This window comes from Anomalospiza imberbis, chromosome 4 (assembly GCF_031753505.1).
Source record: "Anomalospiza imberbis isolate Cuckoo-Finch-1a 21T00152 chromosome 4, ASM3175350v1, whole genome shotgun sequence".
Classification (NCBI taxonomy): Eukaryota; Metazoa; Chordata; class Aves; order Passeriformes; family Viduidae; genus Anomalospiza; species Anomalospiza imberbis.
In genome coordinates this window covers 53,637,356-53,661,487 of record NC_089684.1, presented here as the reverse complement: position 1 = coordinate 53,661,487, position 24,132 = coordinate 53,637,356, and the positions used below count along the sequence as shown (strand labels likewise).

At 38.7% G+C, this 24,132-nt stretch overlaps 2 protein-coding genes across 15 annotated transcripts in view; one reads left to right on the top strand and one right to left on the bottom strand.

Moving 5' to 3' along the window:
* SORCS2 (sortilin related VPS10 domain containing receptor 2) overlaps positions 1–11,220 on the top strand; it is a 540,320-nt gene extending 529,100 nt beyond the window's left edge. For 8 of the 11 annotated variants that reach the window (XM_068188611.1, XM_068188608.1, XM_068188607.1 and 5 more), the window contains 2 exons: positions 287–366; positions 705–11,220. In XM_068188611.1, coding sequence (XP_068044712.1) covers positions 287–366; positions 705–728 — 104 coding nt within the window. In that variant the 3' untranslated portion in view covers positions 729–11,220. The remainder of the gene's footprint in view (positions 1–286; positions 367–704) is intronic. The other 3 variants (XM_068188612.1, XM_068188610.1, XM_068188609.1) reach the window with 1 other exon arrangement.
* Positions 11,221–18,175: 6,955 nt separating this feature from the next.
* AFAP1 (actin filament associated protein 1) overlaps positions 18,176–24,132 on the bottom strand; it is a 112,209-nt gene continuing 106,252 nt past the window's right edge. For all 4 annotated transcript variants that reach the window (XM_068188620.1, XM_068188619.1, XM_068188621.1 and 1 more), the window contains 2 exons: positions 23,266–23,427; positions 18,176–18,743 (listed from right to left, as the gene is read on the bottom strand). In XM_068188620.1, coding sequence (XP_068044721.1) covers positions 18,717–18,743; positions 23,266–23,427 — 189 coding nt within the window. In that variant the 3' untranslated portion in view covers positions 18,176–18,716. The remainder of the gene's footprint in view (positions 18,744–23,265; positions 23,428–24,132) is intronic.

The following is a 24,132-nucleotide window of genomic DNA, read 5'->3' as shown; positions in this document are numbered from 1 at the left end:
TACTACATTATTTGCAGAAGGTTCCTATGCTATGGAGATCCCTTCTAGTTCTGGTGAGCTTTCTCCCTCCCTCTTGGGAGATGTCAGTAGCCGCCTCCGCTCCATGCACAGCAGGGATTTACAGGCCTGGGTTTCTGTTTGTTCTCTCTCTTCTCATAACTTTTGAATTTCCACAGTACAGTATTTCCAGACTCACCCATCCACTTTTTTTGTTTTCTATATATTTTATGTTGCCTACTTTATCGCAACCCCCACCTTGGGACTCCTCAACACCATTACCTTGCAGTGACTCCTTCTGGGAGAAGTGGCAACTTGAACAGCTACAGAGTTCCCTTATTGCTGATGCCGGTCAGTGTCCAGTCCCAGGTCAGTGGCATGTCGAATGGACGCCTCAGGTTCCATTCTCCTCCCTCACCTGCACCCCTCGAGACAACTACACCTTTATAAGCCACAAAGAGAACCAACTTATGCTGTCACTGGGATAGAAACCCTAGGAATTCACCACAAATCCACCACCATGAGCAAAAGCTTTGTGCAAAATTGTGCTGTAGGTACATGGAGCTGTTGCACCAACCTTCACCTGACCTGTTGTTTGATAAAGACACTCTCTTATGCAATTTACTTGTCTCTGCAATAAAAGGGGGATTTTATGTGGAGTACCTTAAATACACTAATGTTGGCCTTTTGTTTCTGTATTTTTCTAGGCAATCACTCAGGCGTGGTTTTGAGCATCAACTCCAGAGAGATGCACAGTTACCTGGTTAGCTGATATTTGCAGCTGAACACAAAAACCGAAAGACTCTTCACTGTACCGTTTTAGTTTTCCCTGGTGATGTCCCAAAATTGTAAACATGGCTGTAAATGCTGATGGAGAGGAGGTTTCTTATCAGTCCTGTGGAAAAAAGCATCCATCATCAATTACCAAGGGCGAAGGATAACATGTCTTGTGTTCACTCTATGGCCTGGGAACTCATTTTGATCAAAACTCAAACTATGGTAGCAAATTTGTAGCCCTAGGCACCTTCAATGCCACCTTGTTTCTTTTCTGTATATGCTCTATTTCTTTATTTTTAGAATGATTGACTGTAACTTTTTAATTATATTTTTGATTGAGGTATTCAGTGGAAGGCTGGGAGTCTTCAGCCCGAAAAGGTGATTTTTACACAAGTGACTAGACCACAAAAAATTGTTGGTTGATCACAATGACAATTTTTTTAGTAGGCCAAGTGTTTCTGTACTGGGAAAGGACTGAGAGAGAGACAAATGCACTCCTAGATGAGACCAGCTCTTAACTGAAACATGTGTGAGACAATCTAACAAATTTAGGCTTAGGCCCTTCTGAGGATTAAAGGAAGTAAAATGTTAATTAGGATATCTTGTAGTATACAATAATGCTCTTGTAAGTGTAGCAAGTCCTGACAAACTATCAGCCCCGGTATCTCCCCAATCCTATCACATGTGAAAAAAAAAAACACCAGCTTGATGCTATTTCCAGACCAGGTGCCTTCACTTGAAGACAGTAATTTTAGTTGCTCTTTTTTTTTTCCTCCTGAGCAAGCCCCTCTAGGATGATGGTAGTTGCCAGATGAGTTCTCCTGTTAAACCCTAGGCTGGTGGCCTGTCTCTTTTTAAATTTCCAGAGAGTGTAAATACCTCTTTTACACAGCTTTCCTTGTATGGTTATTTTTTTAAAACTTCCTATAAGGGCAGCTGTGCTGGGTGGGTCAGAGTTCTACTTTGGGAAGGGCTGGGTAGCACTGCCATCTCCTTCCCACAGCATCCCTCTTTGGGATTTCCCCTGGCATTTGCCCCTGCTGGTGGGAGTGGGCAAACCCCAACCTGACCTTTTCCACTTGGGTTGGTTTGACAATCCAGAGGGTCACAGGAATGATGGGAAGGGATTTAGGGCTTCCTGTTTCTTTCCCATCACCACGAGGTGTCTCTCAGTCCCTACCACCACTGGCCCCTTTTTCTGCAGGGACAGCAGGGGAAGGGCTTCTGGAGGAGCTGCCTGCAGAAAGGCTTGTAAGTCGGGTCCTTGTTTCCTCATCCCAGTTTTGTCAGTTGGGTCAGAGTTTCCTAGTGTTGACTCTGCATCCCTAGGGAATGACAGTGCAGTGAATCCACACTCCTCTTGTCTTTTCTCTGTGGTTTATTTTAACCATGCCGGAAAACAAATATGGTGTGGTGTGGTGAGTTTAAATGTCTGGCATCCTCTGTGTCACAGCTGCCTGGGATTAGGATGCTTCTCTCAGAAACCTATATAATCTCTTCACTTTATGCCTTTGATAGAGAATAAATAACTCTGTACTCACTGAATGTCATACTGATGCTAGTGACAAGCTCGCCCACCACCTTGTTTAAGAAGGATAGAGATAGCGCATCATCCAGAATAGGCAAACAGAAAATAATGAAGGCTAGTCAAATAGAAAAGAACTGTCTTAAAATCAGTGTATGTATTGGAATCATTCTTCCATGTAGCTGTGAATATAGAGCATATTATCATCAAATGCAGCAGATTGGGAGGTAGTAATTCAGTGTAGTACTGTAAGTTCTAACCCCATAGGATGTATGAGTAAAGCACAAGAAAAATCTAGATTATAAACTTACTGTAAGGAACTAGGTGGGAAAGTTAGAGTGAAGATTCTGAAAAGCACTTGCAAACCACTCAGGAAAACAATTACAAAAATTGTTCTAAGTTTTCTGTCTATTTAGTTGTATAGTGCCATGTAAACTTATTAACAGAGAAGCAATGCCCTGGCTGACTGTTGTACGCCAGACTGTGGAAATCCAAGGTCTTAAATGTATCTGAGTCTGGGTTTCTTGAAGAGAAGTGCATGTACAAAACATGCTGTGAATTTTAAACTCTTGGGATCATTGCACCAGGGGCTTTCTCTCCTCACCAGCTCTTCTTGCTTTTTCTAGTGGAAATGAGCTGGAGCAGAGAATAAAATAACACTGCAACCATCTCACTTGTTCCTGTGAAATAAATCTGAAATAGGTTGTTTGTATAGGGCAGGTGAGTGGCAAACCAGCTTCATAGACAAGGAATGGGATGGAAGCTCCAGCTTGGGGTTGTTCTCACATGGTTAGTCTGATTGGTAAAGGACTCTGTTGGAACTAGGTCACACATCTAATTTATGCTTTAACAGATACTTTTATACATTTAATTCAGGGTGATTTGTGTCTCTGATGACAGGAGTCTTTTGGAATATGGTAGAATAGTTAACTGCTTGGTACTCTAATTAACACTTAGCACAGTGTAGTGTCTGTAATAATTTTTTCCAATGCTTAATAATTGATTCATGCAGCACTCCTGTGAGGTTGGTTTGTCATGTCTTAAAAACTGTTTTCTAAAGACACGTTGGTATTACCGTAACTGTATTAATAATACCCAGCGGATAATAAAGGAAGCCTTTGATTTCCTCACAAGAATAATTTTAAAATGAATTATTTTAAAACTGAGAAAGTACTGTTACCATTTTCTCATTCATGGTGTCTTGGTTTATCTGTCAATGAAAAGACTCACTAGTGCTAGTTCTCATGTCTCTTGAACTACATTCATGATATCTTAACTTTTTATTCTTTATATGTATCTAAAATCCTGATACGTGAGTATTCAGAAACACAGAGTTGCTTCTATGCACAAGTGCTAGTCACATGTGTGCGTGCACACATGCAGTATTTGTACATATTTCGGTTGAGCTTTTTTTAGTGGGGAAGGGTGGTGGCTAAGAAACAGAAGATGACTGTCAGATATCTGGATTCTGTGCCCAGACTTTGAGCAAGTTATTTCCCTTGTATGTGCTCCAGTTTCCCCACCTATAAAATGGGGCTGATAGTAATTACCTACCTCACAGGGGCATTGTGAGGCTAAATTAATTGCTGTTTGTTCACGATCATCAGAGCAAAAGAATTTTGTGAGTATAAATTATTAATGGTTTAACTTTCTTTGTTTCACTTGTAATTATCACTGTTCTTAAAAATTCTCTACTGAAACCAGCTGCAATTATGTATAAATGTAAAAAAAAGCATAATTCAAAAAACGTGCATCACTGGTAAAAAGGAAAAGAAAGGTCATTTTATTTAAACACTGCTATTGGAATATACTGTTACATGGTAGCACTGCAACATTGGCTGTGATTTTGCTGTTGCACACTAGTATTGTCAACTCATTTCTATGCATTGTTATTTGATCAAAAACCTTATAAAAATGGGTAAAATGATATTTATCAGCACTGATATTGAAGTATACTGAATTTTAAAAGGAGTGCCAGTGTACTGGCCTCATTGTCCTCTTTTGGCCTTCTTAAAATCTGATATATTTGCAATTTCAAAAACACTGTACTTTTCAGAGTGCTCCAAGCAGTATGATCTGAAGCATTCGAACAGAGCCATCAAGATTTACAGCTGTTGTCTTTGCTTTCTCTTTTGACATTAAATGTTTTATATGGCTTTGGAACAGCGCATCCATATAAAGTACTCAGAAATGCTCAGAGGACATTTAGGGAAAATGCACACAGTGTTAATTAATTTTTCAATAATATAAGCAATATAAACCAGTGTATATTTTTATACTCTGTTGAAGATGGTGGTGGAAATGGCTGTGAAGAAATAGAAGAGCTGAGGCGAGATGTTGTTGTCATCCACAGTTCACATCCAATTTCTTGGAACTCTTTTATGATATTCTCATTGAATTAAATCCTTCTTGATGCATTTTCTTCTTTCAGTGACCAGTGTAATGAGGAGTAAGCTGTTTATTAATATAAAATAGATAATTTATTAACTAAGTGTCCTGTAGAGACAGACAAATCAGTGCTTTGCCATTAGTAGTTCTTAGTGCAAAGCAAGTTTCATCTGACATGTTTATCATGGTTAACTGTGTTTTCAGTCCAATGAAACCTTCTCTTAGTGGGAAGACTGTATGCTGTATCTTTAATAGAGCTCACTAGAATGGAACTGCAGTTATTTCCATCCTCCTTACACAGATACATGCTCAAACAAATGTGTGGGAAAAAGAAAATCCTATTAAGATAGTAAATACATACAGTAGCTTTTTGATGATGAACCAGAGGTTCTGATAAGTTTTGAATTTCTAGTGTTATTTCAAGTCAATGTTTCTAAGTAGATAGAATCGATGACAATTTCAGTCATAGATTTTTCCTATGTTTCATATTAAAAAGTTTTGTAATTTTCTCATTAATGAGACTTCAGGGGAAAAGAGAGACTAAACATTTTATTTCATAGCACAGTCCCTGCCAGTTGGAGTTACTGTAGTTGTTTTATTGCATATTGATTGATACCACTATATTGTTTCCATATTCATTTTAATTTCAGCATTTTAGATGAAAGTAAGTACCCATTTCTCTCAAAAGATTGGATTTCCACCAGGACAAAATTTATAAGCATTTACCCTTATAAATCTTGATTTTTGAGATGCAAAATTTTGTTTTGTCTTTTAAGTCCATCCAAAATGCTGCTTCCTGGCTCATTTTCTGTTTTAGTCCCAGTTGTACATTGCTTCTACAACTTTCTTCAAAAGACTGGCACATAGCCAGTACTAGTCTGAGAAAACCTAAATCTTTCATTAGAATGGCTAATTTAATTGACTATAAGTAAGGTCTGCTCAGATAATTATCTTAATGTTAAGTTTGTATTTTCGTGTTCTGTATTTCCTTTCAGCATCTTAGCATTTGCCCTCTCAGTGCCATTTAAATGCATTTTTATTCATGTAATGTTTTTGACTTATTTTTATTCTATAATCATCAAAGTGACAAATAGCTCAGACCCCTGGTTAGCTTTTGCAATTAATAGCCTAACCCCGCAGTCTTTGGGAAATGTCAAGCTGTGCCCTCTCAAATTTGTAATCTTCTATCCCAAGCCAGCCCTTCTACCCAGCTGTTCACCTCAGCAGCATTGCCTCCAGTTGTCTGTGCATGCTCAGACTGGAGGGGGTGCAGAAGGGCTGCTCCATACTAAGACATCCTAGAACAGCCCATTTCCCAAGTCTGGATGGGAATGTCATGCAGAAAAAGTTCCTATTTGTTCCTTCTTTTCAAGTGTGTTGCATAAGCAGAGAGGGTGCATGTTATTGGGGAAAGAAGAACCTGTAATGGTGCTTCAGGCTGCTCTGGAGGCTAAAGAATGTATCCTCTTGGGATATTTTTCCATTGAAATTGATATGTAAAACAAGTTATTTTCATGATTTTTAATATGACATCTCATTTCTGTAAGTCTTCAGTCCCAGCTTTTTTCCTCCTGTTAAATGGTGTAACAAATTACTTAAACCATGAATTGTGGAGCCATGTATGACTTCCATTCTTTTCATCCTTTTTTTTTTTTTTTTCATATGTGAGGCTTGTCAGCATTACTGTTTCCAGCTAGTTTATATGTTGGTAGCTGAGATGATCTTCTGTAAGACAGTACCTAAGAAATACTGGAAGGCTTAGAAATATGTACTCTAGAATACAACAACATAGCTATGTGAAAAAATCCTTATCAGAGAGCTATTATGGTTTGCAATAAATACTTTTTAGTAGTATCTCTAAAAATACATACTCTTAATTGCAAACTCTTTGCCTCTCTCTCCTTCCAGATTGATTTTCTTTCAGAGAACATTTACTTGCCCTAAAAGGAAGTGCATTCTTTCCCTTACACAAGTAATTTTGCTTAATATATTTTCCTTGCAACACTTGGATTTCACACACACTTTGTCTGTCTTGATCAGCCTTGATTTCTGAGTTTCTGTATAATTTGCATCTTTACACTGATTACTTGCAATACAGTGGAGATAAAGCCCTGTTAAGCAGCAATAATACAAGCAGCAGTACCTGGAACTGCTTAAAGAATATGCCTTTTTTGCACGTATTTTTAATGGTATGAGTATGTTAATCACCAGGAAGGCCAGGCATTCCAAATAACTTTCTTAACGTGTCTTATATTTCTATGTTTTTTGTTGCTAATTTTAGCCAGCTTTTGATACTTATATTTAGTTCTTACTGACAGTGTCTACTCTTGCAGATCAAAGCAAATGAATCGGTTTATTCACTTTTTAGAAAAACTATTAATTCACACTGCTTATTGATTAAGAGTTTAAAAATGAAATCTTTCTGAAATGGTGAAAGAGATACTTTTAATGAGGACAGCTCATACAGGAAAACGGCAGGCTTATATCCATGTGGATTTTGAGATATTCTTGCTATGGATTTTGAATAGAAAGGACTGTGCAGAAGAAACGTGACCCCAAACATCAGTAACATGCACGTAGGCAGTTTGCAAATGGTAAAACTAATCCAAAGGAGACTATTGTAATACACCACCTCTATGTTTCAGGTTCACATTAGGGCCTTTAAATGGTTAAAATTACAGAATATTTTCACAAACAAACTGCCCAGCGAATTGCCAAATTCACTGGCTCCATTTACTTGTAAATACACTCCTCTCTTTGGGGTTACTCTTCTGAGATGCTGAAGTAGCAAAGTAACTGTTCATGAAGTCACCTGCCTTGTTTAATGCTTCCAAATCTTTGCCAAAAAAAAAAAAGCTGAATTTCTACTATTTTCTGTTTCTCCTCCTTTCCCCCCACCCCTGTTTTGTAGTCCTTTTGTTGTGTTTCATTATTGCTGCTGTTTGTGGCTCTGCCTTGCCTGGCTTCTCCAGATGACAGTTTTCTACAGTCCACTTTTTCTTCCTTGCTTTTTGTTCTCCTTTATGTTACTGTCTGTGTTTCTATTTGGATATGCACCCTACTGTGTCCCAACTGATAGCAAGAAGAATAACAATCTTCCCCGTTCCTGCTTCTCCTTTAAGCTCTGCTGTATTGTCTGAGTCAATGAGGTTCCCTGTGCTTTGTGTCACTGCAGTCCATCCTTCCTGTTTCTTTCTCACTTCAGTATCTTTTAATCCTTTCAGCTTTAATTTTGGCTCTCATTTTTGCTGAACCTTTCTGGAATTCTTATCTTTTACTTTTCAAGAACTTCTCTCAGATGTTCAATCCCAGAGAGCACATGCTTCTGCTTTGAGATGTGGATGAGTATTATACTCCCTGAAAGAATAAAAACCAGCATTTCCTCTCTCACCAGTGTATATATTGGTTTTGCCGTTGGTCTGTAGTAAAATTATGTATCTAATTGACAAAGATCATTATCTGTTATCTCCCAAATATCTTCCTCTGCCTCCTTTTGGGTTATAGGCTGAGACACAGTGTTCCCATGAGTTTGCTGGAGCACAGCAAGGGCTGGCTTGCCTTGCCAGCCTCGCAGTCTGGCAGGTACAGAAGAATTGCAGCAGGGATAGAGACACCTTGCCAGACCACTGGGCTGCATTTGTATTTCAGTATGGGAAATGCTGAGGCCCAAGCTGAGACGCAGCCTTTTAGAGACACTGTTACAACCCAAAGCTGAAGAATAGGTGAAGCGAAGAGAATTTGTTAATAGAGGGTCAGGAGCAATGTGACTTGACAGGTTTATGGAATGGGTCTGTATGAAACCTTTCCTAGAGGGAGGGGAAAATGGCTTGGATTCAGGTTCCATAAAATACAAATTTAAGCAAAGTCACCAGATATATTTGGCAGAATCATCATGCTGGAGGAGCTTGGATAATGTAATAGGAGTAAGATCATTGAAAAGCCCAGCCATATCTTGGAAGGGTACAGCCTGTCTTAGGGAGTGTCAGTGAGAGGGAGGGGAGCACAGGACTAAGCAGGACAAGGAAAAGCAGGGAAAGTCAGTGTTACCAGTGTGTATGGTTTTACCATGTTGTTGATTTTGTTTTGCTTAAGTCTTGAAGCTTACTTTGATTTGTAATGGCCACTATTTTATTTTGTTGGTTGCATGCAGAGACTTTAAACCATGAGTCTAAATTGAAGCAGCACGAGGAACATTCAAAATTATCACCATCTCTCTGCCTATAATTTAAGACAGATCTGACTTGCAGCAACATCCCACCTGAGGTGCATGGAAAAGATGTTGCTTTCAGAGTCGAGGTGCCTGTATGTGTGCTCCAGATAACTGGGGGTCATTTGCTAATGGTGCTCCTCCCTAGCACAGCACCAAGCTAGGAGACAAGGGAAAAGAATTATTTTATAGAGTCTGTCTCTTACATTTATACTGTTGAAATGTAATTTGCTAGAATGCCTCTATGAGCTGTAATTTTATAATGTTTAAAGAAGATGAATGGAGCTGGTGTAGTATTCCTGAGGGTAAACAGCAGTGACTGGAGTTTACTGAACATGTGACTAGAAATTTTAATTTTAGGAACAGAGAGTTCCTCCGTTTCATATACACACCAGGCCTTTGAGTACAGATCCTTTTTTTCATTTGTCACTGACAGGCTGTGATTTATTTCCTCATGGGTGTAAAGTCATGGGTTGCACTTGCTGCAGTGCAGAAGGCTCTGGAGGGAAAACATAATCAAATGGAGAAGTATACTTGAATTCTCCTCTCTTGATCCCAGTCTTCTCTGAGTTGTTTTTCTCTGATTGTCATTCTTTCAATAAACTGGGTTGATGTTAAAAGGTGATTAACTAATTTTCATCCTCTTCCGTGTGGCTGAGGAAAAATAAATACAAGAAGTTTGCAGAGGAACAGCAGATTGGAAGAGGGCGGGGAACTTGATCATCTGGCAGAGTGCTTTGGGAAGCCTCCACATTTTATGTTTTACTTACCACTTATTTTTACAAATATGTACAGTGCCTGTGATTTACCTTTCCATTAAACTTTCATAGGCTTCTTTGCAGAAGGTGGTTTTCAAGAATGCCACCCTAGTGCATTGCAAGTGTGGGTTTTGGAGGCATCAGGTATTACCCTTCCTCACCTAAATTAAATTAACTTGGTGTATCAACTTGTATTTATGAAGCAGCACTAGGAATATTGCTTCATCCTAGATTGGAGGAATATTTGGAGAGATGAGAGTTGGAATGGGAGAAGTTTCCTTTCTAAGAGTAAAGCCAGCTTATTTGCAGTGCATCTGTGGCTGTTCCAGCACAGGTGGGTGCAAAGTCTCTTAATCCAGGTACAGACAGATAAATATAGACTTTGCTGGCATTACCCATGAAAACAAAAGGAGAAAAAATGTTAATTAAGACAAGCCTAAATAATATTTCATTACTAATTAGTGCTGCAGCTCTTGGTAAGTATATGAAAGCCTATAAAATAAAAACTAGACTTGACAAATGTCTTGTGAAGATTCACTAAGCATGTCTCACTACCTTGTTGTTAATGTGGAACATCCTTTATTTGACATTGTAGGGCCAAATTCTACTCTAATTTATGGCCATGCAGTTCCACAGACATTATCAGTTCAGCTTTGTGTTACAGAAGAATTTCATCCACGGTGAATTTGGAAAGCAACTGCAGGTTAAAATCAGTCTTTTCAATACACCTGTTCTTACACAGGTTACTTACTGATTTTCACAGTAATTTTTATTCCCATTGCTAGCATGAGAGTTCTTTGGATAGATGTAAGCTAATTACAACCAAGGTAGAACTGAATTTTTTAACTGCTTATGACTGCTTGGTCAGCAAATGCTTAACACTGTATCCAACTGGATTTTTGATCAAGAGGTTATTCCACTCCATGTGAAGGTTCTTAGGAGTCATCGGTATGCTATAACCCCTACCTTTAACATACAAGGCTACACAGTCCTCTCCTTCTGCCTTTGCACATTCTAGTATTTGTGAAAACAAAACATGCCTTCTCCTAATTTTGTTTCAGGTGACCTTGACTTTAAGCAGGTTTCTTTGTATACAGTAACAGGGCTCAAGTGAAGAATGAAACAAATCCATAACTGGTGCATTGTCAAAAATGGGGAAAAGTGTTATTTGTATATTTTTGTAAATATGTAACATTTAATGGCAGTTTTGTAGTGACGTGCTGTTTTTGAGAAAAGGAAGCAAAATATATGTTTGAATATGCTTGACGTAACACTTAACTGTGATTCAATTGCACAAGTAATAGCTTAATCAAAAAGTCTTGTGCAATATGTAGTGCACACACATAACCAAGTATCTGTTAGCGATCCACACGCAAGTTTTTGACAACTTTTAACAATGGTGATGAACTGTGCAGTACAGATTATCACGGTCTCTTTCAGCTTCCAAACATGTAGCAGGCAATCTACTGTATACGTACCTGTGTACTCCACTGCATCCAAAGGTATGCATTTGTCCCGAGAACCTGCACTCCAGGTTTTTCTTTAATAAAATTTGGTTCTAAACTATTGATTGCTCTGTTTTCCTTTAGAAGCTTCTCACGGGGTTTGTGGAGGGGAACCGCTTTAACCAGTCGCCAGAGTTTGTGTGTCTGTATTGAGCAGCAAACGACTCAACTCTGCAACACTGAGCCCAAAGGCTGCAGCAAACCTTCATTCTCCTCTTTAGGCACTCCATCCTCCTACCCTGCAGCTCGACTCCATTCCGAGGGCAAGAGGGAAAAGTCCTTTTTCCTTTTCCCTGGGAGGTGAGTGTCTGCAGTGGTGGAGGGTGACATCCTGCGGTGAGACGGGAGCCGTGCAGCTGCTGCTCTGCAAGTCGCTGAATCGGGGGCTGAGTATTTCTGTCTTGAGTAAGAATTCCGTAGGTCTCAGCCTTGATCTCCCTGTGATAGAGCGCCATCAACAGAACAAAAGTATGTGTGTTCTGCCCTTGCCGTGCCTTTATTCCAATATCTTCTTTTTATTAATTGCCCTTCCTTTAGCCCACTCTTTTCCTAAGGAATTGCCTGTGCTGTAGAAGCTGCATTCTATTTGCAAAATTGAGGGGTCTGCAAGTCAAAATTAGCCCTTAAGCTGGATGTAGTTGTGTGTAAGGATCAGGCCTTGACTCAAAATAAAACTAAGCTACAAACTATATTCAGTCATCTACAAAGCCAGCAAATCCAAAATCCTCAGAATTATGCCCACTGAACGTGACCAGCTACCACAAGTATTTATTTCACTCTGCCTACAGTTTTTGGAAATGAAATGCAAAATTATATAGTGTATTTCTATAAAGTCTTGGCCTTAATGTCCTAAAGATTTTCTCCTACTGGTCCCGGCAAGTGCTCTCTGTCTTTGCAAAGGTCACTGAATTGCTAAAGTCAGAATATGCCTTGCATCCCTTCAGACTGGGCATTCCTTCCTGCTTCAAAAGTTTAGAGGTGAACTGTTTTTGGTGGAGCTTGTATTTCAGGCTGGAATAGAGTTTATGGTTTGCTGAGAGGTGGCTGCTGCTGTGTAGCTTGGTGCCTTCCCATGGAAAGTCTGACACTGGTAGAATAAACACTTGATGGCTCTTTTCACTGCCTGCTGCCCACAACAGGGAAGAACAGGGGTGTTGCTAATTGTTGTGGTTGTGGATGTGCAATGTGAAGTAATACTAAACCTCATACAGGGATAGAGCAGCAACATGAATTATTATCTACCAATTTTTTAATTAGCCATACATTTTATAGACTGTAATGAAGTTTTAATAGGGCCACAAATGGATTATTTATTCATAGAGTGGCTATATTTTGAGGATCTGAAGATGGATAATTAAAAATAATTCTGACAAGATTAAACTGAATTTTCTCAGTCTGCCCTAGTTCAGCACTTTCTCACGGTGCCTGCTGGAGGAGCGCTGTGGTGTGGGCAGTCTGACCCTACCCTGTGGCACACCACGCTAAATGTGAGGCTGGATGCAGGAATGAAGCTTGAGGCTTCCCCTACTTGTGCAGCTCAGCTAGGAAACACTGCAATTTGTCATTTTAGGTTCTCTAATCCTATACTGTGGCTAGCTGAGGCTTTAACTGCAGTTTATCTTTACAAAAGCAGACTTTTGAATCTCAAATGACATCTCATTTTCCAAATTTAGTGCTCTGATATAAATAAAAGCAAAACTCAAAGAAATTCTGAAGTTATTTTTAATGATGTTCCAATAGTTCTTTCCAAGGAAACCTCCTGATTTGGAAGGTCAGCAGTGAGAACAGACACGGCCATGCTGTTCCCATAAATGAGACACCAAATAAAATTTGCTAATACTTAACCTGAAGGGCTATTTTACTTGAGAAACTGATTTCTGTGGAAAGAAAAGAATAATTGCTTCATTTCTGTTTCCTTTGCTATCGTCATCAAAGTCATATTAATTGCTATAATGTTTTGAAGCTTAACTGGTTTCAACATCATCATAACTCATGTCTCTATGATAAAACTTCTGAGGCATAAACAACAGGCAATATTTTTTCCTGTTTTCCATTAAGACACTGATTTATTTTCAATTTTTTTTTTCTTTTTGTGATTTATGCCTTGAAAGATGTTTTGTTTTCTTATGGATCCAGCTGCTGTGGAGAAAATGTACTGTACTCTGACCCTCATGGTTTTCAAAAGCTGAAGCAAAATAGTACAAATGCTGCACAGTGTATTTTGAAAGTGATAAAAGGATCCATTCCTGCCATCACAGCATCGTACTAAAAACTGATTTCAAAAATTTCAAAATCAGTGGTACATGCCAAAAACAGGCTAAATAAGTAAAAATTCTAAGGAATAATTCAGTGGGAGCAAATAAGAGTCTATTTAAAAATTAGTAAATAAACCATGAATTAAGCTTATGTTCAGCTCAGGACCATGTAACTTCAACTCTACTGGTTTTACAAAACCTAACAGGAAAATTATTCCCTTATAATCAGATTACTGACAAGGAATACCCTTGATAAGATTTAATTTTTTTGTTATTTAATACATTGTGAAGGAATAATTTTGCATTACCTTGATCTTAAAAGAGAGATTCTTGCTTTAGAAGTCAAATTGAAAAGAATATGATACACAACTTCATAGAAGGGAATGTTTTTGTAACTGCTGGTGTGAAAAAAAAAAAAAGTATTTTTCTGTGAAAGAAAACAGCTTTATTTATCAGTAGTAATATGTCAGGAGAGCAGGGGGAAGCACCCAAGGACACTTAGCCAGAACACACTTCCAGCCTCCAGCCTCCCTGGAGCTGGAATTTTCTGTTTTGAAGCAGGGAGCTTCGTGTTTGATAGTTTTAAGTAATTACTTTCTGCCACAAATTTTATTGTTTATGGACCCATATAAGCTTTTAGCATCAATAAAATTCTGTGACAAGTTCTGTAGCTGAATTGGGCAGTTGTTTTGAACCTGATCATTGATTTTGATACCCTCAGTGTTTGCAGTGTTACTGACAGGGACTATTTTGTTTCCCCATTTTTATAGCCTGTTAACACAGTCCCCTTCTCAAGATTTTTTTTTTCCACACTAGAAGGATCTTATCTTTTTTTTTCCCTTGAACTTCACTGTAATATGAATAGAATTTTTCCTTATCTGGAGGGATTGCTGTGCCCCTTGTACCATCTCCCATAGAGTTTATCTATTTATGGCAGTCAGAGCCCAGCCTTTGGATAATGTTGTATAGGTCCAAAAGCAGATGATTGAGACACCAACAATGCAGGTGGTTTACTTTTTTTGCCATTTGCTTCTGTAAGTCTTGTGAATCAGACAGAGACTAGAGATATTTGCGGCATTTTAGACCAGAGGATTATGGCAGGTTTATTTTTTTTTTATTTTTCTTGTTGTGTTTTTAGGTTAATTTTTGTTTGTTTTCATTTATTTTTTTATCTTTAATTATTATTATGCAGTACATGGACCTACTATTAAAACTCCATTATTATCTTGGAGGCTGTAAATACAGAAAAAACCCAATTAACTACTTTTAGATTATTGCTTCCCTCAATTTGGGAAAATGAAATGTATATTCTATTTAAGCTTTCTACTTTATAAATTTGGTAATAATTGTGGTGTAATAGGAGCAAGAGCAAAATCTTTCAAGAAAAGCAGCAAGGAGTAATTACAGCTTAACATTGCTCAATCTCATCTGTCAGTCATCTATAAGAAATTGCTGCATTCATCTTTAAGTAGCCTGGTAATTAGCTCAGCTTAATTTTAATCCACTTTCATTTCTTAGAGGTAATTTTTAATGTTTTACATATTGCATAATTTATTAGTGGAGTTGACATCTAAGCAAACTGGTGCAGATGCAACAGGCAAGCAGGAAGTGCTGTTATGAGCTCTGAATACATCCAATTTCACATTTCTATTGCCAAGAGAGTCCTTGGAGGCTGCATTCAAGTTGCAGGAGGTCACTGCTCAGTTAAATGGGGATACAACTGATACCAAAATATACTCACGATTATGTCCAAACATTTTTCAACTGACTGGCATGGGAGAATGGCTCTCAGCTGAGGCTGACTATTGCAGGAGAGCTGCTAAGGTGCCATGTCAGCACCTTAAGGTGCCTCTGGAACTGACAAACACCAAGAAACAACAGTGCAAATCCTTTTTTTGACAGGTAACTTTATTAATAATGGTCTCGGATCTGTCGCACCTACCAGGTGCCAGTCTGTTTTCACACTTTGCAAGACTTTCTGGAGAATAAACTAGAAAGGCATAAAGTTAGTTGAAGCTACTAAGACACACATTTGAAGGTGGGTCTATTTTGGACTTTTGTTGTTTTTTTTTAACAGAATTGTCCATGAATGTGTGTCAAAAGAACTTAAATACACTGAGAAATACAGTAGAAAGGCTATATTTACAGTCAATTATAATGGGCACTGCCAACATATCCAATAACAAAAATAAAACAAAACCTTTTTTTTCATGTTTCTATCATGCTTTTTTCACAGAGTTTTTTTTTAAATATGATTTTGTTTTTTAAAAAATACAATAAGGAAATAATTACATTCTTAATATGAGAACATTATCATACAACATACACCCTTGGCCAATTAATTTGAAAGTGTCTGACAAAAATTGATACTAAATTAATATACTCCATTTGAAAAATCAAATTGTCACAATCATCTCATTAAAAAAATCACCCTTGATCCCCCAAAGTTACGATCTGGGTTTTTTATTAAAAAAAGCATCACCCATTAAAAAAACCAAACAAAACAAACCATTTTAAAAAAGCACCTGGTTCAGTAACGGGCATTTGGTGAGGAAGCATAAGTGTAACATTTTCTTAGAAGACATAGAAATGGTTCAAAATACAAGAGTTTTCCTTTAAAAACAAAAGTCATGCTGCTCTATGGTTGAGTTTGTCTGGTGATCCCGGAATCTAAAAATGGTGAAAAATACAAGTTCTGTTGCTCTTTGTAAAAAATTGTGCAGCAATAGTGCTTTTCAAGGCAACAGAGTACATTTCACAGCACTGAGACTGGTCTATAGAGAGGTTATTTCCCAAGCTTTTTGGTTTTCCTCCTTTCAGAACCTTGGCTGTTACACAGGATAGACTGAAGTGGTTGTGGCTTTGTGGAGCCTTTGCTGGAGGAAGAGTGAGAGAAGTTTAGTTTAGGGGCAGCCCCTGTGCAGCACGCACTACAGGGGCCCAGGGTGCTGTAGGTGCTGAGGGAGACTTGCACCTACAGCAGAGCTGAAGGAAGGCTGCACCACACAAATTCTGTTTGCCTGGGCAGAGATTTACACACATCTACCTCAGGCCTAGATTAAAACCTGTCCTTGCCAAGGAAATTTTCTTTTTTTTTTTTTTTTTTTTTTTTTTTTTATAATGGGATAAAGGGGTGGAAAGAGACAATGCCAATATTGGGTAAACAAGACAAGTGATCTGGCTTTTGACTACTCTGCATTTCTTGATGGGGGACCACTTCTTAATGGCAACTGTTACATCATTGCTAACACTGACTAGAAGCCTAATTTGCATTATAAATATGTACAGATATAAATTAAATATTTATTGAAATATACAAATAAATAACTTAATTTGAAATAAAAAGCCTAAATGAACTTACTTTTGCTTCAAATTTGTTTCTGCTATTATTTATGGGAATTTGACACTGTTTAGTCTGTAGTCATACAGTATAGAATGTGCCCTCTAGTTAGAGAGTTAATAAGTGACCTAAACTAATATTAAAAAATTGTGTTTTCAGTGAAAACCACACTGACACTTGCTTTCCTATTGTATCTGTATTCCTGTGGCACTTTGTACCAAGTACAGTCACGAGAAGCAAAAAGCCTTTCTCATGCTGGGCCCCATTTCTGCATTGCTAAGGTCAGTGGGATCCCTGGCCCTAAATGCATTTGGGAACAGGACACAGCCCCGTCTCCTGTCAGGTCTTTTTGATAGATCTGTGCCTTCAAATCCCACAAGCTCCCGCAGGAAGTCCTCTGGCATCCAGCTCAGCTGAGAATCCCAGTGTACCCACCAGGAGTTGCACACACCCATTCCTAAAGCTAAGAGATAATCTGCAGGCTTGGCCACAAAGGGATGGGATCCTTGATAACTGCTGTCTTGCCAACTTCTGTGATTTTAATTGCAGTCTTAACTAATTATCAAGACTCCAGCACTAACATCTGTGATTAAAATACTACTCATATTTTGAGGTAATTTTTAAAATTAATTTTTTGCTCCTCACAGTTGAGAAGGAAAAAAATATTGAGAGTATGATTGAAAGCTCTCCAAAGGTCTAAAAAAACCAAAAGAGAAAAACTTAAAAGAAGCCATCTTATTATACATTCACCCCCAGTCCTCTTCTGATTTTTTAAAACCAATCTTGAGATTTTGAAGGGCTTCAGTGGCAATTTACTGCATGTAATTTCTCAGGAGTGACATGGATGGAGACAAAGAAAAACAGATTTTTATAATTTTACAGACTAAAATGCAAGATTCTGTTTCCTAGTAAACAGAAATGGACACCTATTTGAGAAAATCCCCAATTATTTGTCGAACCGTTTATAGGAGAGTCTGAAAATTATTACCTTTTCAGTCCATCTTCCTCAAAAATAATAGCTGAGGTCTGAAAACAGACAAAGGAAACTAAGTACAGCAGTGTTCTATACCTCAAGTTTAACAATACTATATTATAAAAAACAAAACAAGACTGCATAAGTTATTCTGAGTTGCCATTATCTGTCGAGGACTAAGTTCAACTGTTTTCTTTTTCCTCTTAAAAATGTATAGAAAAGAAGCAGTATCTAAAAATACCTGTTTGCCTTTTAAAAAATTCAGGAACAAGTCACAGTTCAAGAACATGACCTTTGAAAATGACTGGTGCTTCAGAAGAGCAACAAAGAGAACGTACAAAAATGCATCTGTCTCAAAGTTTGGCAGCTTTTTATCTCCCAATGACAAAAGCATCTGTCTAAAAAGTATCCAAAAAACCCTTCACCAATGAGTCGCTGTCATTGCAGAGCTGCTGGGCCGAGCAGGCACCGCTACTTCTGTGAGCACATTTCTTCAGGTTTGTTTTGCCATGTGAGCAGCCACCAGCAAAGCCTCTGCTGATGAGTTAGACCTGCTCTGTGGCACAGTTCGGAAGGCAGTTTTAACCTTGCAGGAGTCAAGATTTCACACCAGTCTTCAGCAGTGTTCTGGCTGTTTGATGAACTATAACTAACATTGCTAGTTCTTTGCTGCTTCAGCAAAGTAAACTTTCAACTATGACTTTATGCTCCTTTTTAGTTCCTACGGTTGGGTTTTTTTGGTTTTCATTTTCTTTACCAGTGAAGTTGGAAACAAGGAGTTACAGCTAATAAAAAGGGGCACACGTAGTTACACAGCAATACAGCAGAGGGAATAAAGGCAAATTAGTGCCAAGCTACCATTAACTTAACAGCGTTCTAAAACTTCTTATGTTTTATCACTTGATGTGACCTTCCAGATGAGTCCTTTGCAGCCTATGTCTTGGTCTGTAGTAGGTAAGGCCTTTATGGAAAGTGTGTGGCTTTGTTATGTTTATGTTCCATTTTTCATTTCCCATTCCTGCAAAGGGAGGAAAAAAAAAGATAAAGAAAATGTTAAAAGAAATCAGGATATTTCACTGATGTCATCGTTTCTGCTAAGCGACAACTGGGGTCAGTACCAGTTTTTTCATTAACTTTGCTGGCTTCAGCCCAAAAATTAGTTAGGGAATGCTAACAAGTACGTTCTGATAGTCTCTGCACAGCATCCACCTTTCCACAACTACATACAGCAACACGTTTTCTAGTGCAGTGCAAATAAGCTATGTTTGCATTGTGCAGAGGGGACTTCTGGAGCAATTCACACCCCACAGCTGGTGTAAAGCACTCAGCTCTCCCTGAGTAAGAGAGAGGCTGATTTAAGCACACAGGGCTCTCTAAGTGACTCATGTGAGACAGCAGGAAGCCCTCAATATCTCTCAGAGCTGACACCAAGTGATTGCTTTACTGCTCTTCATTTTTCTTATTATAAGACTCACGGCAAACACATAAATTTATGGCTAAAAAGAGCAACTTAGCAGAGACACTAACAGGCAGGGTTAAGAGAATCAAGTCAGTTTGCATTGCATTTGTTTCCCTTATAGATATTCCAAATTGAGCTATTGCCTGGCAAGTTAAAGAAATTGCTTTGACTTTCTGTGACTCAGTTTCCTCCCCTGTTAGCTGAGGACAAGGACACCATCCACAGCACAACATGTAATCTGTAATGCTTTTGGTCACATGTCTCAGAGCAAGGTATTGTCATTTCTTCTGCCACGTAAGTGCAAATCATGAGATTGCTACACCTGAACCCTCAGGTCAGAAAAACTTGTGGCTATCAAATGACAGCTACAGCATCTCCTAACAGTACACAGGAGCAGAAGGGCTGAAGCAGGATGGGCTCACCTTAGGACATCCACACTGCACCTGTCCCTGAATGACACCCTTACAGCCATCAGGAACTACTGAAGATCCACAGAAGGTGGCCTCTGGCTCCAGCAATCCCCTTGGAGCAAACACCCAGCTGCTCCTTGCCAGGCACTGGGGGCTGCAGATTCCTCTCTGACCCACCAGAGAGAGACACTCTGCAGGCAGCCTGCTGACTTGGCTCCCAACCTGAATTCCTGAATTTAATACTCATTCCACAACATTTAAGAGCTCTGACTGAAATCCATTACTTATGCATGTAAATAGCTGTTTCTGCTGCTGAAAGCAGTAAGAGCATTAGTTTGGCTGAACAGCTGTATGACCACGACACCTCTTCAGCTGTTGTAAAATAACACTAAAAGTCACAGTTGATGGCTGCTTTAGCAATGTAAGAAAAAAAACCCCTTGGGTCTAAAGGTAGACAATCATTTTACTTTGTTCCTAAACTTGTGGGTTTGTTTGTTTGTTTGTTTTTTTTGTTTGTTTAAATGGTGCTTTTACTAAAATTCAGTGTATTTTAAATATTCAGTTTTACTCTTCAAATTATGGTAATTCTAAAGTGAAAACACAGTACTGGTAAAAATTAGATTACTTTAAAACTCTATTAAATGTGTATTCTCCATAGATATGCTACCAAAGCTATAAAAGTAGTCTTTAGCTAAGCAACTGGTAGGAGATTTTTTTTGAAGTGTTAAATAAGCCTTGAAAGCAGAAGCTTCTTTTGCAGGTGCAAAAGGAACTTCTTCTTTCTTCCCACTGCTCCTGCAGGTTCATACCACGGAAAGAATGTCTAAGTCAACACTGACAGCCTGACTGGGAGCTGAGAAACTGGGACAGCTCCTTTTCTTCTCCAGTCCTTGAACACAAGCAAGATGTAAGATGCTGACATTCACCAGCCCACTAGTTTCAAAAACAAATCAGAAATACTAATTTTAGTTTTCTTGCTGCACATAACAATTTGGTTTTAGAAACTAATTTGATATTTAAATGAATATGTGAAATGTTTAAATAATTGCTGTACAACAAGGGTATTTGAATCTTTTTACTTCTCTAGGACTACTGATGCAGAATATTGTTTTCCATAATTTAATTGGAGTCTCCAATTCTAGCCAAGTACAGTTTAGACAAAATTGCAATTAAAATGCCTTCTGGCTTCTTAAAAATATGCATAATTACTTTCTAAAAAAAATTTAAAGATATCTGCATAAAGAAAAGTTAAAAAATTCAAATGTATGTATGCATGTGTATGTATAGTGTGTGTCCTGAACAGCCAATCCCCAAACTGCTGCTCTTTCTTATACTTAACACTAGATCTGTGTTACTGCTTCTCTCTGTACTCCCTTCTACCATTAGTGCATCTGAGAGGAGAAAGCTTTTGGTGGCAGAGCTTCCAAACCTGCTGTCCCAGGTGCCTGACGTCCCAGCTGTGCAGGGCACAGCAGCAGCAGCTGCTCTGGCACACGTGTAGCGCTGCTGCCTGGCGAGCACGGCCGTGACACGAGGCTGGCTGTGAACACAAGGCTGCCAGGTGACAGGCTCAGCACCCTCCGTGCAAGGAAAAGGCCAAGAAGGAAGGCATTCAGTGCATTCAAATACACACCAGAGGGGAAAACCATATTCTGACATTTTGAACGTTTATACAACTCCCTCATAGCATTGGGAGACGTGCCAGCTGCTGGAGATGCAAGCGCAAGCACAGCCGTGGGATCTGCTTCACTCCCACAAACTGCACTGACATCCATGCGTGGAGAGCCAAGTATCTGGGATACTCACGTGTGACGCCCTTTCCTGAGCCACATCTAGAAGGCCTGGGCTCACTCACAACTGCAAAAGGCCAAAAGAACTGAGAGCCAAATTCCACCCCCGCGCACGTACAGCGACCCCCGAGCGTGGGGCGTGCTGCAGATGTGCACCTGATGGCAGCTGTGGCTGCCAATGGGCTGAGAACAGATTGGGTTGCACTATCTAATTCAGCAAAATTCCACTCTTAATATTTAGTGCATGAGGTTTTAGAGAAAAAGCTGTTAAAGCTGAATTGGATACTTTGAGTTGTTTTTCCCAGCATGGGAAAAATATGCTTAGTTACCCCATATCCTTTTTGATTAGCCTAATCCTATATCCAAGATTTCTCTGCCAAAAAGCTTGACCAACTTATTGTGCCATCCAAAGCACACCGACACTCAACAACACAGCAGGATTTTTCCTATATGGTATGCACTGAGCATAAAAAATGTACTATGGGAAGGTATTCTTTACACCAAAAATGTTTAGGTTTTTATAATGCCCTGGTTTATCCAGCTGTAACGATTACTTGTCTGGATTTAATGTGCCTGTCCAGCACAAATCCATGCTCCCATTTGCAAGGACTGTGCTCTGCTAGACCACATTCCCTGAGTATTGCTGAGCTGACATCCACATCTAAGACAGAGTGTACAGTTAGAGATGATATCATTATGGCACAAATTAGGCTATAATTGGAATATGCAAATAAGCTTTAGAGCACATAAATCCTTCCTCAGGTTTGAAGCACAAGCTGCAAACTTCAAAGTTGATTAGAACTGAAACCTATTAGAACTGAAACCTAGAAACGGAAAACTGAGTGTAATTATTCTTGGTTGGATTTAAATGAATTAGGCTAACTGGCAGGAAAAAGCAGTTTATGTCCATGCAAAGGGGATAGAATAAGGGTGAGAAAACGGTCACAAATGGTGTATCAGGAAAAGTAACTCGATTATGATAATTTAATAATAAAATAATTTTTTGAGATGCTGATTTTTCATTTACCTACTACATTTAGGTTCCAGGCTCATGCTGAAATACAGGAAATGTATATAATCAATGACTACATGTAACAAAAGTTACTTGAAGAAATTCCAGTACAGAAGACATCAATAAAGAAAGGAAATAGCCTTCATGAACAACAAGTGTTTATGGTTATTGCTATTTAAAATTACAACTAGCAGTGAACTACTAAATAAACAAAAGCTTGGGCCCAACACTATTACTGTCACCCTTGGTTGTGTGTTGCCCACATGTTTATGTTGTCAGTAAATTCAGCCCAGAAGAATGGTCATACAAATCCCATTTAAACTAAACCACAAAAATTAGAAAACTGTAACAATACAAGAGGACAGCAAATTTCAGTCTGGTACTTGCAATACAAATTTAAAGTAATTCAACTTTTACTTTAAATGTACATTGAGTAGATACTTGCACAACACATTGTCATTAATTACAATGTACATCTATTCTGTTCTTGCAGTGGCTGGAAAAGATCAGATCCAATCTTGTGCCATTTCTTATCACTTACTGTAACAGTGCTCTTCTAATCACTTCTCTGCTACACGGAGTAGTAGACACATGGACTGTCTACACCACAGGCTACTTACTTTGCAAATTAAATCTACAAAGCAAGAATTCCATGTTTTTCTACATAAGAGAAAAACATGGAATCAGAGTAGAGTCAAATCTGTCTCTCAAACTTACTTACCAATTCTTCTGCAGAAAGTTCCCCAAACCAGCAGTATTTATGTAGTAATATGAGTAATTTAGGTATTTGCTTCTTAAGGCTAAATAAGACTTTGTAAGAAAGTACAAAAATGCAGAGAAAAAGAAAATTAAGACATCAGTGCTCTCACCTTAGCTTTTCGAAGGACATGGCCTCGACATGGAGAATTGTTTGATGAGGGAGGTCGCTTCAGAGCTGCTGCACTGTTCACAGGGATGGAGCATTCAGTATCACTGGTATCACAGCTGGAGATTGGAGAGTTTTCCAAAGTTCGGTGCTTGAAAATTGGAGACTAATAAAGAGTGAAAAGCCTATATTGAGTTTCCTTCAAGTAGTCACACTTGCAATATTTTCTACTTTAGATTCAGAACTGCAGAACTCTTTTTTAAAGAAACTGTATTCATAATAATGATGAATAAATGAAAAGAAGATTAGAACAAAAGAAACAGAACAATGTGTGTTCTGTGATGAAAATGGAAGTTTCTTTTTTCTTTTCTGTTAAACAACTAGGAGTCTGATTGAACAACTATGGATAATCCAGAGAAATTGACATATCCCTCTGATCTTTCTGTGAAGGCTGCTTTAGACACAGATCTACAGCACAAGCTGGGACTGCCAAGCTCCATTCTGCAGGTGTGAGATGCAGCCCTTGCAGAGTGTGACACAACTGACAGGGGACCAGCACAAGCAGGTCTTCATCACTGCATGATGACTTGGTGCATTTAAATCTCCCTGGGCTGGAGCAATGTCTCAGTTCCTGCACTTACACAACCACTGAGGACAAGGTGTTGGCTTTTTGCACATTATCTCAACATATCCTGCCTGTGATTCCCATGTCTACCTGCTCCCTGTTGCTGCAGGAAATGTAAGTAACACAGAAAGGCATTTAATTCTGCTCTTATTTCTCGAGCTTAATAAACCATTATACAACTCTCAGTTCCTACTCATTTTTGCTGGAGCTGGGAAGGCTGAGCACTCCCAGCTCATGGTACTGGGA